This window comes from Marmota monax, unplaced genomic scaffold, assembly GCF_021218885.2.
Source record: "Marmota monax isolate L192 unplaced genomic scaffold, Marmota_monax_Labrador192_F-V1.1 WCK01_AAM20220418_F8-fsc00118, whole genome shotgun sequence".
Lineage (NCBI taxonomy): Eukaryota > Metazoa > Chordata > Mammalia > Rodentia > Sciuridae > Marmota > Marmota monax.
Window position 1 is genome coordinate 687108 of NW_026695231.1, and position 13513 is coordinate 700620.

The window sequence follows — 13513 nt, forward strand, 5'->3', positions numbered from 1 at the left end:
CTTTATCCCTTTTGATTAACTTTGGCTTGAAATCTATTTTATTTGCTATGAGTATGGACACTCCTGCTTGTTTCCGAAGTCCATATGAGTGATATGATTTTTCCCAACCTTTCACCTTCAGCCTATGTATGTCTTTTCCTATCAAATGCGTCTCCTGTAGGCAGCATATTGTTGGGTCTTGTTTTGTGATCCATTCTACCAGCCTGTGTCTCTTAATTGGTGAGTTTAAGCCATTAACATTTAGGGTTATTATTGAGATATGGGTTGTTGTTCCACCCATATTTGTTTATTTCTGTTACTAAACATGGTTTGTTTTCCTCTTTGATTATTCCCCCCCCCTCTTTACTGTCCTACCTCCCACTGTTGGTTTTCATTGTTATTTTCCATTTCCTCTTCCTGTAATGTTTTGGCGAGGATGTTTTGAAGAGATGGTTTTCTAGCTGCATATTCTTTAAACTTTTGTTTATCGTGGAAGGTTTTAATTTCATCTTCCATCCTGAAGCTTAATTTCGCTGGATACACAATTCTTGGTTGGAACCCATTTTCTTTCAGTGTTTGAAATATGTTATTCCAGGATCTTCTAGCTTTCAGTCTGTGTTGAAAGATCAGCTGTTATCCTGATTGGCTTGCCCCTAAATGTAATCTGCTTCCTTTCTCTTGTAGCTTTTAAAATTCTCTCCTTATTCTGTATGTTGGGCATCTTCATTATAATGTGTCTAGGTGTGGATCTCTTATAATTTTGCACATTCGGCGTCTTGTAGGCTTCTAGAATTTGGGATTCTGTCTCATTCTTCAAGTCTGGGAAGTTTTCTCATATTATTTCATTGAATAAATTGCTCATTCCTTTGGTATGGAGTTCTATACCTTCCTGTATCCCAATGACTCTTAAGTTTGGTCTCTTAATGTTATCCCATATTTCTTGGATGTTCTGCTCATGGTTCCTTAACAGTCTTGCTGAGCTGTCTATGTTCTTTTCCAGTTGAAATACTTTGTCTTCATTGTCTGATGTTCTATCTTCTAAGTGTTCTACTCTGCTGGTAGTACTCTCAATTGAGTTTTTAAGTTGGTTTATTGCTTCCTGCATTTCTAGGATTTCTGTTTGTTTGTTTTTTTATAACCTCTATCTCCCTGTATAGTTGATCCTTTGCTTCCTGGATTTGTTTGCTTAATTCCTTGTCGAAGTGATCTTTCATTGTCTGATTTTGCTGTCTAATTTCTTCCTTGATACTCCAGATCATCTGAAGTATATATATCCTGAATTCTTTATCTGACATTCCATCTGCTGCAGGTGTTACCTTTTCTAAAGTTGAGCTGACCTGCATTCCTTGTGGTCCTTTCTTTCCTTGTCTTTTCATACTGCTTGCGTTTCTTTCTTCTTGGTGAAACTGTTGTGTTTTTGAAAATTTTTCCCCCCCTATATATTTATATTGCTCTTGTATAGTTGAAAAGTCTCCCTTGCAGGTGCGGGCGGGGGCTCTGTTCTGCCCCTCCTCCAATTGGTGTGAGGTGTCTACCATGCCCGCGGACCCCTGGGCCTGATCCGCCGTTCTGTCGCAGGTCTGCCTGCCTTGCAGGTGGGGGCGAAGGCTCTGCCCTGCCCCTCCTACCACGCCCGGGGACCGCTAGGCCTGATCTGCAGGTTGGTCGCAGGTCTGCCCACCTTGCAGGCACGGGTGTCAGTTCCGCTCTGCCCCCACTCCAATTGGGGTCACTTGACCACCACACAGGCGGGCCGCTGGGCCTGATCTGGGCGCGGGCGAAGGCTCTGCTCTGCCCCTACTCCAGTTGGGGTGAAGTGTGTACCACGCTGGCAGGCCCCTGGGCCTGATCCACCGGTCTGTCGCAGGTCTGCTTACCTTGCCGGCGCGGGCGGTGGCTCTGCCCTGCCCCTCCTACCACGCCTGCAGACCGCTGGGCCTGATGTGCAGGTTGGTCGCAGGTCTGCCTACCTTGCCTACCTTGCCTACCTTGCGAGCGGCGGCCCCTCTCCTCCCCTCTGGCTCGATGACAAAGTGAGAGAGACTCGGGTATCTGTGACTCACCCTCCCTACCAGGGGACCAACTGTTTCCGTCTCCGCTGGCACCGATGAAGTTTTCTCCTCGGCCACTCTCCGAAGACATCAGATCTCTGCCATGCTGGCATCCCCTGTTCTATTGCTGAATCCCATTTTCTTCTCTTCCAATAGGCGGATCTGTGCCCTCTGAGCCGAGCTTCTGCCCTCTATGTGCTGACAGAAATCCCTGTAGAGTGGCTCCTGGGAGTTTCTCAATCCTGTTAGTCCAGAGCCCTTTCACTTATCCGGCCCCTCCCCCTGTTCCTCCTCCCAGCCAGCCAGCCAGGTCCTGTTCACCAGAGGCGTTTCCCCAAGGATCTGATTACACTTGCAGCCCCACCGCGTGTCCTATATCCCGAACGATGAACACCCTCTCTGTCATTCAATTAAGCCCCAGTGCTGTGGTGGGGTGATCTGGGAACCAACAGTTTAATTTTTCCGGACCCCTTTGGTGGGCACGCCCCCAGAAACTGGCGGCTAAGATCTTGGGTGTCGCCGCTGGTGTTAAGGGGAGGTGGGGATCTGGAATCCCCTCTGCTTCCCTACAGACACGCCCCCGGTGGTTTCCTGGCTGCTTGTATCTGGAGGGGGTGGGAGTCACACACCTGCTAATGTGGATTCCGCTGGGAAGGAATTCTGTCGGGGGAACTCTGGTGATGTCACCACTCTGCTATGGCGGGCCCCAGGCTCCTTGCTGGAGTGTCCGAAGGGAGGGGTGGGACTGGTCTGTCTCTGGTTGGTTTCAGCTCCCGGTTTGCTATTTCATGAAGGCTTGGCGAGAGACCTCTTCCTAGAGTCCCTGCACCGCTCCTGCTGCGCTGCGCCTTGGAGGCTATCCGCCCTGACACGGGGGCCGCGTGCAGGCAGCCGACAGTCGCCGAGTCGCGCGGGCAGCGGCTGGCGGGTCTGGACCTCTGCGCTGCGTGGCGGAGATTCACTCGTCTAGCGCAGACTGTCACCTCCAAAAATCCTTCCAATTCCCGGCCGGTTCGGTCTCTCTTTAGTGGAATTTTGCTAGGAGTTTCTCAGCAGGTGGAATCTAAGCGTATCCATGCGTCTCTCTGACCCCGTTGTTGAGGAGGTACTGAAAGCGCTGCCTCCCCTCTCGCCGCCATGTTGGATACCTTCTCGACTATCCTTAATTTGAAGGAGATCACCGGAAGATGATTTTTAGCTTTCTGATTCTGATCATGGTTGAAGATGGGGTAGTGAGGAGAGGTTTTGGGTTAGCCAGTCTGTAGGGTATGTGCCTCAATAACATTTTTTTTTTCTGTTTGTAGGAACACTGATGATATCACACACAAATGACCATATAGCCACTTGTTTAGGCTGAATTTTTTGTTTTTTGGGTACCTGGGGTTGAACTCAGGGCTCTCCACCACTGAGCCACATCTCTACCCCTATTTTGTATTTTATTTAGAGACAGGGTCTCACTTTACTGAATTGGTTAGTGCCTTGCTTTTGCTGAGGCTAGCTTTGAACTCATGATCCTCCTGCCTCAGCCTCCTGAGTTGATGGGATTATAGGTGTGTGCCACTGTGCCCAGCCTGACTTTTCTTTAAAACATTCTTAAGAGTTGAAGGAATAAAATAATGGATCTGTGTATTACTCCTCATTTACCTTCAAAAATTAATAGTATAGGGGCTAAGGCTGTAGCTCAGTGGCAGAGCAATTGCCTAGTGCATGTGAGTCACTGGGTTCGATCCTCAGCACCACATAAAAATAAACAAATTAAATAAATGTATGCTGTCCATCTACAACTACATAAATTATAAATTATATAACTTATAATTTAAAAAATGTTACCAGACATTAAAAAAATTTAACAGTATATTGCCAATCTTGTTTGACTTATGTTTTTCCATCACATATTATTTAATGGTTATTTATTATAGCTTTATTGACGTAACTTAAAATTTACCAGTTATAATAAGTATGCAATGAATGCACTGACTTTCGTTTACAGACTTGTGGAGCTATTGCCACCGATGAGTTTTAGATCATTTCCATTACATCAAAGAAGTTTCCCCATGTCTTCTTGCCAGTGTTCCCCTTTCCCATTCCCAGCCCTGCACAGCCACTGTTTCTGACTATAGATTTGCCTTTTTTCAGTGTTTCAGATACATTGAATCATATGATAAGTAGTCTTTTGTTCTAGTTCCTTTCACTTAGCATGTTTTTGAGCTTCATCCATGTTATATCTTGTATCACTATGTCATTCTGTATATTATTCACTGTATATTGCTGGATAGTTTTCTGTTAGTAGTTTCCCTCTTATTAGTTCCAAGCTGCTTTATGGATGCTTGAAACTGTGGGAGTACCAAACCCTGTATAAGCTATGTTTTTTCTTGTTTATACCTATAAAGTTCAATTTATGAATTAGGCAATAAATGATTAGCAACAATAATAGTAAAATATAAAAATTATAGCAATATCCTATGATAAAAGTTGTTAAAACTTATGAATTGTTTATTTCTAGATTTTTTTTCATAAAATGTTTTCAATATGCACTTGATGGTAGATGCAAAGCAAAGTTGTAGGTAAGGAGGGACTCCTGTATATGGATTATACCATATCTTGTTTATTTGTTGACAAGTTGATGGACATTAAGTTATTCTAGCATTTGGCTCTTACAACTTAGGATACTGTGAACATTTATTTACATATCTTTGTGTGGATATATGTTTTCATTTTACTTGGGTAGATTGTGAGGACTGGAATTTCTGAATCTTAAGTTTATGTATTAAAGAAACAGCCAAACTGTTTCCTGAATTAACTTACCATTTATATTTCCCAACAATGTGTGGAAGTCCCAGTTCTCTTACAACCTCACCAACACTTGGTATTGTCTGATTTTGCTTTCCTAATGGTGTAACGATGTTTAATGTTTTCCTGTGCTTATTCATACAACTTCTTTGGTGAAATGTCTGTTAAAAATATGCTTGGTTTTTGATTGAGTGGCTCTGAATATATTCTGGATAAAAGTCTTCTATTAGATATAGGATACAATCCTCAGAACAGTACTGTATTATTATCCCTGTCCAATATGGGATTGTAAATATTTTCTTTGAATCTGTGGCTTTGTCTTTTCATTTTCTTAATGGGTGCTATTTGAAGAATAAAAACTTCCAGTTTTTAATAAAGTATAATTTATCAGGTTTTCCATTTTTCATGGATTATGCTATTTTTGGCATTTCTAGAGCTTTTTGATTTACCCAAGGCTTAGAAGATTTCCTCCCTAGATGGTTTAGTTTTACGTTTAGGTCTGTGATCTGTTTTAAGTTAATTTTTATGTATGGATTAAAGCAACAGTGTAAATTCATCTTTTGGGACATGAGATCTAATAGTCTTGGCACCATTTATTGAAAAGATTCCTTTCTCCAGTGAATTGACACTATTATTGAAAATAAATTGACTGTAAATATGATGGCTTATTTTTGGACTGTTGATATGTCCTATTAATTTGTGCTTATTCTTATGCTAGGACCATACTGCTTAGATTACTATAGCTTTATAGGTTTTGAAGTCAGATGGTATAAGTTTGCCTACTTTTTGCCCAAATTGTTATGGAAATTTTGAACCTGTTGAATTTACATAAAAAAGTTTGGCATCAGCTTGTTCATATGAACAAAAATTTTCATAAAATTTAATTTGAAAGTACATTAACTTTGTAGTTCAATTTGGGGAGAATTGTCATCTTGACTATTCTAATCCATGAACATGAAATGACTCTCCATTTATTCAGATGTTTTTAATGTCTCTCAGTAGCATTTTTTAATTTTCAAGGTGTAAGTCTGGTATTTCTTGTGTTACTTTTATTACTCAGCTTCTTATTCTTGGAATCTAGTAGTGAATGGAATTCACTTAGTATGATGCGTTAAAGATTAATCTGTGTTGTAGCGTAGTATTTTATTTTTTTTTATGCCTGTATGATATTCATTCATATGGTTATGGATATGCCGCTTTAGGTTTGTTTTTGTTTACTAGTTAAAATTTAGATTCTGTACATTTTGGCTATTTATGAATAATGTTATTACGAATATCAGTGTATAGTTTTTATATGGATTGTGAAAATTTTGTTTCTCTTAGGCCTGGGAGGAGCAGAATTGTTGTGGGAAGATTTTTAATTTTAATTTAATTTATTTACTTATTCTTTGTTCTGATTTTTTTTTTCTTCTTTTTGTGTCAGCATTGGTAACATGTCTTTCTAGGAATTTTCACCAAAATTGTATAATTTGTTGGTATAAAGTTGTTCACAGAATTCTCATAAAACATTTTTAATTTTTAAAGTCTGATCTTATTTATTGCTCTTAAAAAGCCTTATTATTATTTTTTTGTTTTACTTAACTCAAATTTAGAAGTAGGAGCTCTCAGAGAGGACAACCTGAGTTTCTTTTCAGTCTGTTGCTGGCATTTTTCTTTGGCCTTCATTTTCTTGGCTAAAAGTTTAGCATATTGTGCAGCTTCCTGTTTTCTTTAGTGGGCCAGTTTTTCAGAGCAATGTACCAGTGTTTGTCCTGCAGGACATGTGGAGGAATAAGATACTTAATCTTAGGGGGCTTGTCTTCTTTATTAAAGGACTTTCTTAAAACTATTGGCTGTCAGGAGCTGCAACACAGAAGTGAGCATGGACCCTTAGTCTTGAGTGACAGGTGTGAGAATGGTTTCAGCTGCTCCAGGAAACAGGTGGATCTCACCTCTGCTCAGTAGGAGAATGAAGCTCTGGGAGTGGGTGTCACCCAGTGAGACTGGGCTGCACCCCCTGAAACTCAATCCCTGTGCCTCATTTGGGAATAACTTTCTTAAGTGTCTTCCCCTCAATAAATAGGGTCTCAGGCGTGCTCTCTCTTTTTCTTTCCAACAGACCCTTAAGGTTGAGAGCAGTCTCAGTTTCCTGAAAGCAAAAGGTATTTCTGAATGTTTCTTTCGTCGTCTTCTAGGTTATTGGTGCAGCCAGCTCTTGTGAACCAGGTTGTCAGCTCAGCTACCTGGTAATAATTGGCAGACATTGTCTTTTCTAGAGAGATCATATAGTTTGGGGATTCTCCTCATTTTGTGCCTCAGGTGATGAGGCACTGTAGTATCTGTCAGCCTTTGGCAGTATCGTTAACCAAGTTGAGAATGAATACATTGACATCCACAATGCCCGGATTTATGCTTGCTTTCTCCAGTTCTCTGTGGTTGATAGCAGAAATGCCCCCTACTCAATAGCAGATGGAGGTAGTTGGGGATCAAGACACCCTATTTCGTGGGGAGACCTTGTTTGTCATTTCTACTACTGAGACAGACCACATAACCCTTCTATTATCCCAGAATGTGAGCAGCAACCTCTGTGGCATATTTTCCTTATAAAAAGCATAAAGTTTGAGCTCATCATCCATGTTAATGTGTTTCTGGCGGCTAGTGGCTGTGAAGGCAATAATGGAGCTTCATCCTGAAGCAGCTGATCACTGCCACAAAAAAAGAGCAATGTTTCTGATTTTTATAGGTGTTAGTGATGTCTCCTCTTTCATTATCCTTTCGGTAATTTTGTATCATGTCTGTTTTTTTTGTGGGTCATCTTAGCGAAAAATTTGCAGTTTTTGTTGATCTTTTCAGAGGTACAACTTTTGATTCAGTTTTTGTTTATTGATTTTGTTTTCTATTTCATTTTGTTAAATTTTGCTCTAAACTTTCCTTCCTTTTACTTGCTTTGGAATTATTTTGCTGTTTATCTAATTCCTTAAAGTGAAAACTTCAGTTATTGGTTTGAGAATGTTCTTTGTCTAATATAGGATTTACAGCAATAAATGTCCCTGAGCACTGTTTGAGCCTCAACCCATAAATTTCTCTTTTTTAAAAATTTTTAAAATTCAGCTCCTTGTATATCCTGTTGTGTAATTTCTCTGTTGACCCATTGGTCATTTAGAAATTGATTCTTTAATTTCTAAATATTTGTGGATTTCCTGAAGTTTCTTTTATTGTTGGTTTCTAATTTTGTTTAATTATGATTAGAGAATGTATTTTGTGTGATTTCAGTTCTTTCAAATTTAGGGAGACTTGGTTTATTCACTAGCATTAGCTATGTCCTTGAGAATATTCTATGGGTACTTAAAAGGGATACATATTTTGTTGTCAGGTGAAATTTTTCTAACTAGATAAAGACAGTTCTTCTTGCTGTGCTAGAGAGCTAATGGGGTCTGTATTTCGCTGGGAATTTACTCTTTTGGTTAGTAGTGTTTGGGACATAGAACTTGCTGGTGGGAGGCAGAAAGAAGGATGTTGAGAAGCAGAAGGATTACTGTTTTAATTATTTATAATGTCTTAAGGATCATAAGTCCTTTTATCTATGATTGGAGCCTTTGGTCCATAAAGTCACAGCACAGAATTGCGCCACCACTTCTTGTCTGATCATAGCATTCTCTAGTTGCATGTCCAGGAAGTGAAAATATCTTTTGAGGTCTGAATTTGCAAATCTAGATATTTGATTAAAATGATGGTCACACTGAGAAATCAATCTTATATTTGTTTTTACATCTTTAAAAAACTCTCTCTTCACTAGAAATATCTTAAATTTTTTTACTTTTACCTAAGTTACATGTGAGTCTCAACCTGAATGGCTTCTCAGATCACTTGAGATGTTGTGTAATATGTTGTAGTTTATAATTTGATAAAATTCAATGACTTCCTGATGCATTTCATCATTTATCACTAATTAAAATTACCGGTCCTTAAGAAAAAATATTCTTAAGCTGGTGAGTTTTTTCTTCTTGTGCATTTTCACACCTCAGGTTTTTCTATTATTAACAACTTGCATTGGTGTGGTACATTTATATAATTGATGAACCAATATTGATATACTTAGTGATTCTTGGAATGTAATTGTGAACTAGTTTAATAGATTAATAGCTCCTATATTTCTTATATATACTCAGTCAAAATAACTAATATATACTACCATTTTAAAATGTTCTTAATGACAAGAAAACAATTACTCTGATCTTTTTAGGGTGGAATAATTAATGATGGTTCTGAATTAATTGGTCCTGCTGAAGCTCACTCAGACTCCCTCACTGATACCTTTCCTGAGTATAGTACAGAAGGTAAGAGACTTTAATTTTTTTTTTTTTTTTTGCATTTAGAGGTTTTTCTTGTAGAAGACTGTAAATTATATCTATATTGTAAAAAATAGATGTATTTAGGAATTTGAGGGGATTTTACTGATTTTTTTATATATATATTTTTATATTTAATTGTCTCTGATATTGGGTGTGTTGGTATTGGGTTGTTAGTATCTCACATTTAATTAGAAGTTTTTTTCTTAGTGGTTTATAAAATAGTGATTCATCCTCAAATTAATGGCATCTTAAATTTGATGAAATGGTATATTGTGTAGTTTAGGGTTTAGTAAGGTGTTCTTATATACTAGACAGTATAATTTGTGATATAAGAATGCTTTACTAAAGTTTATTTAGCAGTATCTTACTTTTAGACAATTTCAAGTCTGGCTTTAAAAAGTTTACTTATTTTAATTGCCTAAAAAGAATAAGACTAAGGTAGTTTCAATCTTTTTGATATGTTTTCTAGTAAAATGAGTCTAAACCAAAGCAATATTTGTACTTTTAATCACTTTAATTCAAGAATGTTTACTCTTTAGTTTGATTCCTTTATTAAGCCATACTTGAATTTATATGGAAATTTTCATACATATATTTTAGCTTTTGGATTTCTGTAACTAGTTTTTTTTCAAGAAGATAATGGAATTAAAAAGAAAGATGGGGGGCACTGGGGTTGTGGCTCAGTGGTAGAGTGCTTGCCTAGCATGCACGAGGCACTGGGTTTGATCCTCAGCATCATGTAAATGTTAAATAAAGATATGCGTCCACCGAAAACTTAAGAATGAATATATTTTTAAAATATTTATTTTTTAGTTGTAGTTGGATACCATATCATTAATTAATTTATTTTTATGTGGTGCTGAGGATCAAACCCAGGGCCTTGCCTATGCTAGGCGAGTGCTTCTACCACTGAGCCACAACCCCAATCCCTTAAGAATAAATACTAAAAAAAAAAAAAAAAAAAAAAGAAAGAAAGATAGGGGACAGGTGGGGGTAGGTTTTTTAAAATAGAGTTATTTGAGGTGTAGCTTAGATTTAGTTTATTAAAGGTAAGATAATAGAGTAATATTTCTTGATCTCTTTCATGAGTTGAGTTTGTGGTGGAGGACGATGCTTTATGACTGTCATATAGGAGGTAGTTGCAGTCTCACTACTGTAGTGCTGGGTTTGTGAGGCTATGCACTGATGTCAGACATTGCCAGCCACATTGACATATCTATTGCAGGATATTTGCCTCTTGATTTGTAAGAGCAAATATGTTATTATCAGTTATGTGGAATAATGTACTTACTTTTTTTTTTCTTTTAATGCTACCATTTGAGAAGTGGTTAGCTTTTATTCTTACCTTGTGCCTCCCATTGACTTAAAAGTAAAGTCCATTTATGTAAACCTTCTGTTTACATTTTTCTGTTTACATGCATGGAGGCCTCGAGCATGACACAGGCTTCTAGGGCTCTCCATTTAGCCCTCAGTATCTTTGACTTCATCTTGGTTTTGCCAGAGTTATAGACAAACATTGTTGACAGTAATTTTTCTCCACAACCTGTCATGCTTTTTAGAAAAAAAAAATCTATTCTCCATGACCTGGTAGACACAGACCCTTTGCAAAGATTTGAAAAAAGTCTAGCCCTTGCTTGGGATGCTAGTGTGATCCTAATTCTAGAACTGGTTTCCTTGAAAGGTGACTTCTCTGGGATAACCTTATCATTCTGTTGCCTCAGATTCCTCACTCATCAGGAAGAGGAGTAGATTTTTTCACCTGCAAAATATACTGATTCTTTATGATGTCCAATATCAAACAAGTAGGAAAGTTAGAAAGATTTGAAGTTACATATTTATTAATGAGGAGTGTTGTTCTTGAAAATGTAGACTGTTTCTTTCCTCTCTTTTAATTTTTTTATGCAAGAATCAAAGGTTGTGTGATATGGGAGTGATTATGTTCTTTTGATAGCCTTTGTTAACTAGATGGGAGTCTACCGTGATGAGGAAAGGGTATTAGGAGTCTATTTTAGTTTAAGGTAGTCATAATGGGAGCAGTGCAACGATCTTTTTGTTCATTTTTGCAGTCTGGGAGAGAAGGAGAGGGAGGAGCATTATTATTAGGAATAATTTTTCATGGGATGGTGTGGCTAAATATTGAGGCTGTTCAAGTGAACAGGTGGTTGTATTAATGCTAAAGGAGAGACAAACTAAAGCTAGGGTGAACCTACAATTTATTGTTCAAATTGAGATACTTCTGAGAATTAAAGCCAGTGCTGTATTAGTAATTACACCAAGACCACAGGCATAACACAGGACTACCCCATAACCCTCCCAAAGCACTTGTTTTTAGAGTTTACCTCTAAATTTTCAAAAAGATGTATTTTCTTTGGAAGAATTTATTTCTTAGGAATGTGTAATTTCTTTTATGAGAGAAATGGGGACAACATTTTTGTTAAAAACACAGAAAAAGACTTATGCACCTAAAACTAATATTGACATTTTATCCTATCACTAAAGTTTAGTTTTTCAACTGCAGTACTATCTCTAAAACATCTGTGGTTCATGAGACCGAAGAGCATGAAACTGAAAATGCTGTTAATGCTCATGTCTCCTTCTCCATCCCCTTTAAAAGCCTTTTTTTCTGGCTAATTAATCCTGATGAACAAGACACCTAAGTTGACAAATACAGATAGATAGCATTGTCAAACAGCTTACAAATTCATTGTTATTTCAGAGGGAAAATGAGTAGTAAATATCATGAGGTTGTCTGATATAATAGGAAAGTGGAAGATTTACTTTGTAAAAAGTCTGGAAAATATAGAGACAACCACAGGAAAGGGGATTCAGTAGCAACAGAGCAAGAAAGGTGACATCCAACCAAGCCCCATAGGTATGCAGTGAAATGGAGGATCGTAAAGAGATCGTATTGACAAATGCTTGTAGTTTGGATTTAGAGCCGAAATGTGAGGTGATTTACTCCATAACAGTTTCTTTGAGTATAGTATTTCAAATGATGTCTTAAAAACAGATTGTCATTTTACATACTTAAGAATTTGTTTCTTGGTGGAATAAGCCAGAGTGGTAAATCTTAATACAGCCTGCTGTTTTCAAGATTGTTTAATTGCAGTTAGAAAGACAAGACATAGCAGTTTGTTTTCTGTTGCTGTAACAATATACCAGAGACTGGGTACTTTATAAAGAAGTGAGGCTTATTTTGTTTATGGTTTTGGAGGCTGAAAGTCCAAGGTTGGGCAGCACATTTGTTCAGCCTCTGGTAAATGCCCTCATGGCTATGTCATAACGTGGTGGAAAAGCCTAAAGGAGGGGAAATAGCTTCATGAAGAGGCAATCCTATGGTGAGACAGGAACCCAGAGACTGGGGAAGGGTCAGTCTAGTTCTTTTTACAACAACCCACTTGGAAACTAATTGGGGTCCCATGAGACCTACATTAATTTATTCTGAGGATGATGTCCCCATTGACTTCATTACCTCTCACTAAGTCCTTTTAACTGTTATATCACCTAACACTGTCACACTGAGGACCAAGCTTCCAGCACACACGCCTTTTTTGGGACAAACCATATATAAATCATGCCACATAGCAAGTTTATCACATTAACAATGCAATCAACAAATCCTGATTACTATGGAATCAAAGTAGTGATGGAAACATGAAAATCTGGGATATCTCCTTTTGTGTTAAAATTACAGTTGTTTTATAGTACAGCAGAACAGAGAAACCCCTTTGAGATGTCATGAAATCAATAACTTTGTGATAAGCTGGCAACTGTATTTTATTTAGCATGAGGCTGAACATTATGAAATTATTCTGTAGATTTTTAGACAAAAGGTTGACATTGTTTTACATTTTTAAAAAGAAATGTTGGTTATTCTTTATCTCCTTTGTCCAAAGCAATTAAACTATATTTTCTCAAAGGTGAGAGGAGATATAATTGATAGTTAACATTTTATTTCCATTTTAGGCTTCTATGTTTTATTTGAATTAAACTTAGCCATGAAGTTACTATGACATTTGTGGAAACCTGCCCAGATGGTGCATGGGAACTGAGCATTTTGACATGTTTCTCTCATCTGTTGGCCTATTTGAAGGATGCAGGTGGCTTTACTGCCATGCTGGCCTTGATATTGGTGCCTTTGATGTTGATTTAGTCTCATCTGGTAACCTGTGTCATTTCCTCTTCCTAATACATTACTTGACTTCCTTTGCAGTTTTAGGAGGGATGTTATCCAGCTTCATGCAGCAAATAAGGGAAAATAATTAGGTGATCATAACCACAAGCAGAATATGAGAGATTGGCTTATTATATGTAGCAGATCTTAAGATTTTTTTTTTTTTTTTTTTTTTTGGTGGTGCTGAG

General features: G+C 37.9%; 1 protein-coding gene across 5 annotated transcripts in view; it reads left to right on the plus strand.

Annotated features, from left to right (window-relative positions):
• The window catches only part of Rps6kc1 (ribosomal protein S6 kinase C1), a 218478-nt gene that overhangs the window by 57702 nt on the left and 147263 nt on the right, over nucleotides 1–13513 (plus strand). For all 5 annotated transcript variants that reach the window (XM_046438431.1, XM_046438432.1, XM_046438433.1 and 2 more), the window contains one exon: nucleotides 9043–9136. In XM_046438431.1, the coding sequence (XP_046294387.1) occupies nucleotides 9043–9136 (94 nt within the window). The remainder of the gene's footprint in view (nucleotides 1–9042; nucleotides 9137–13513) is intronic.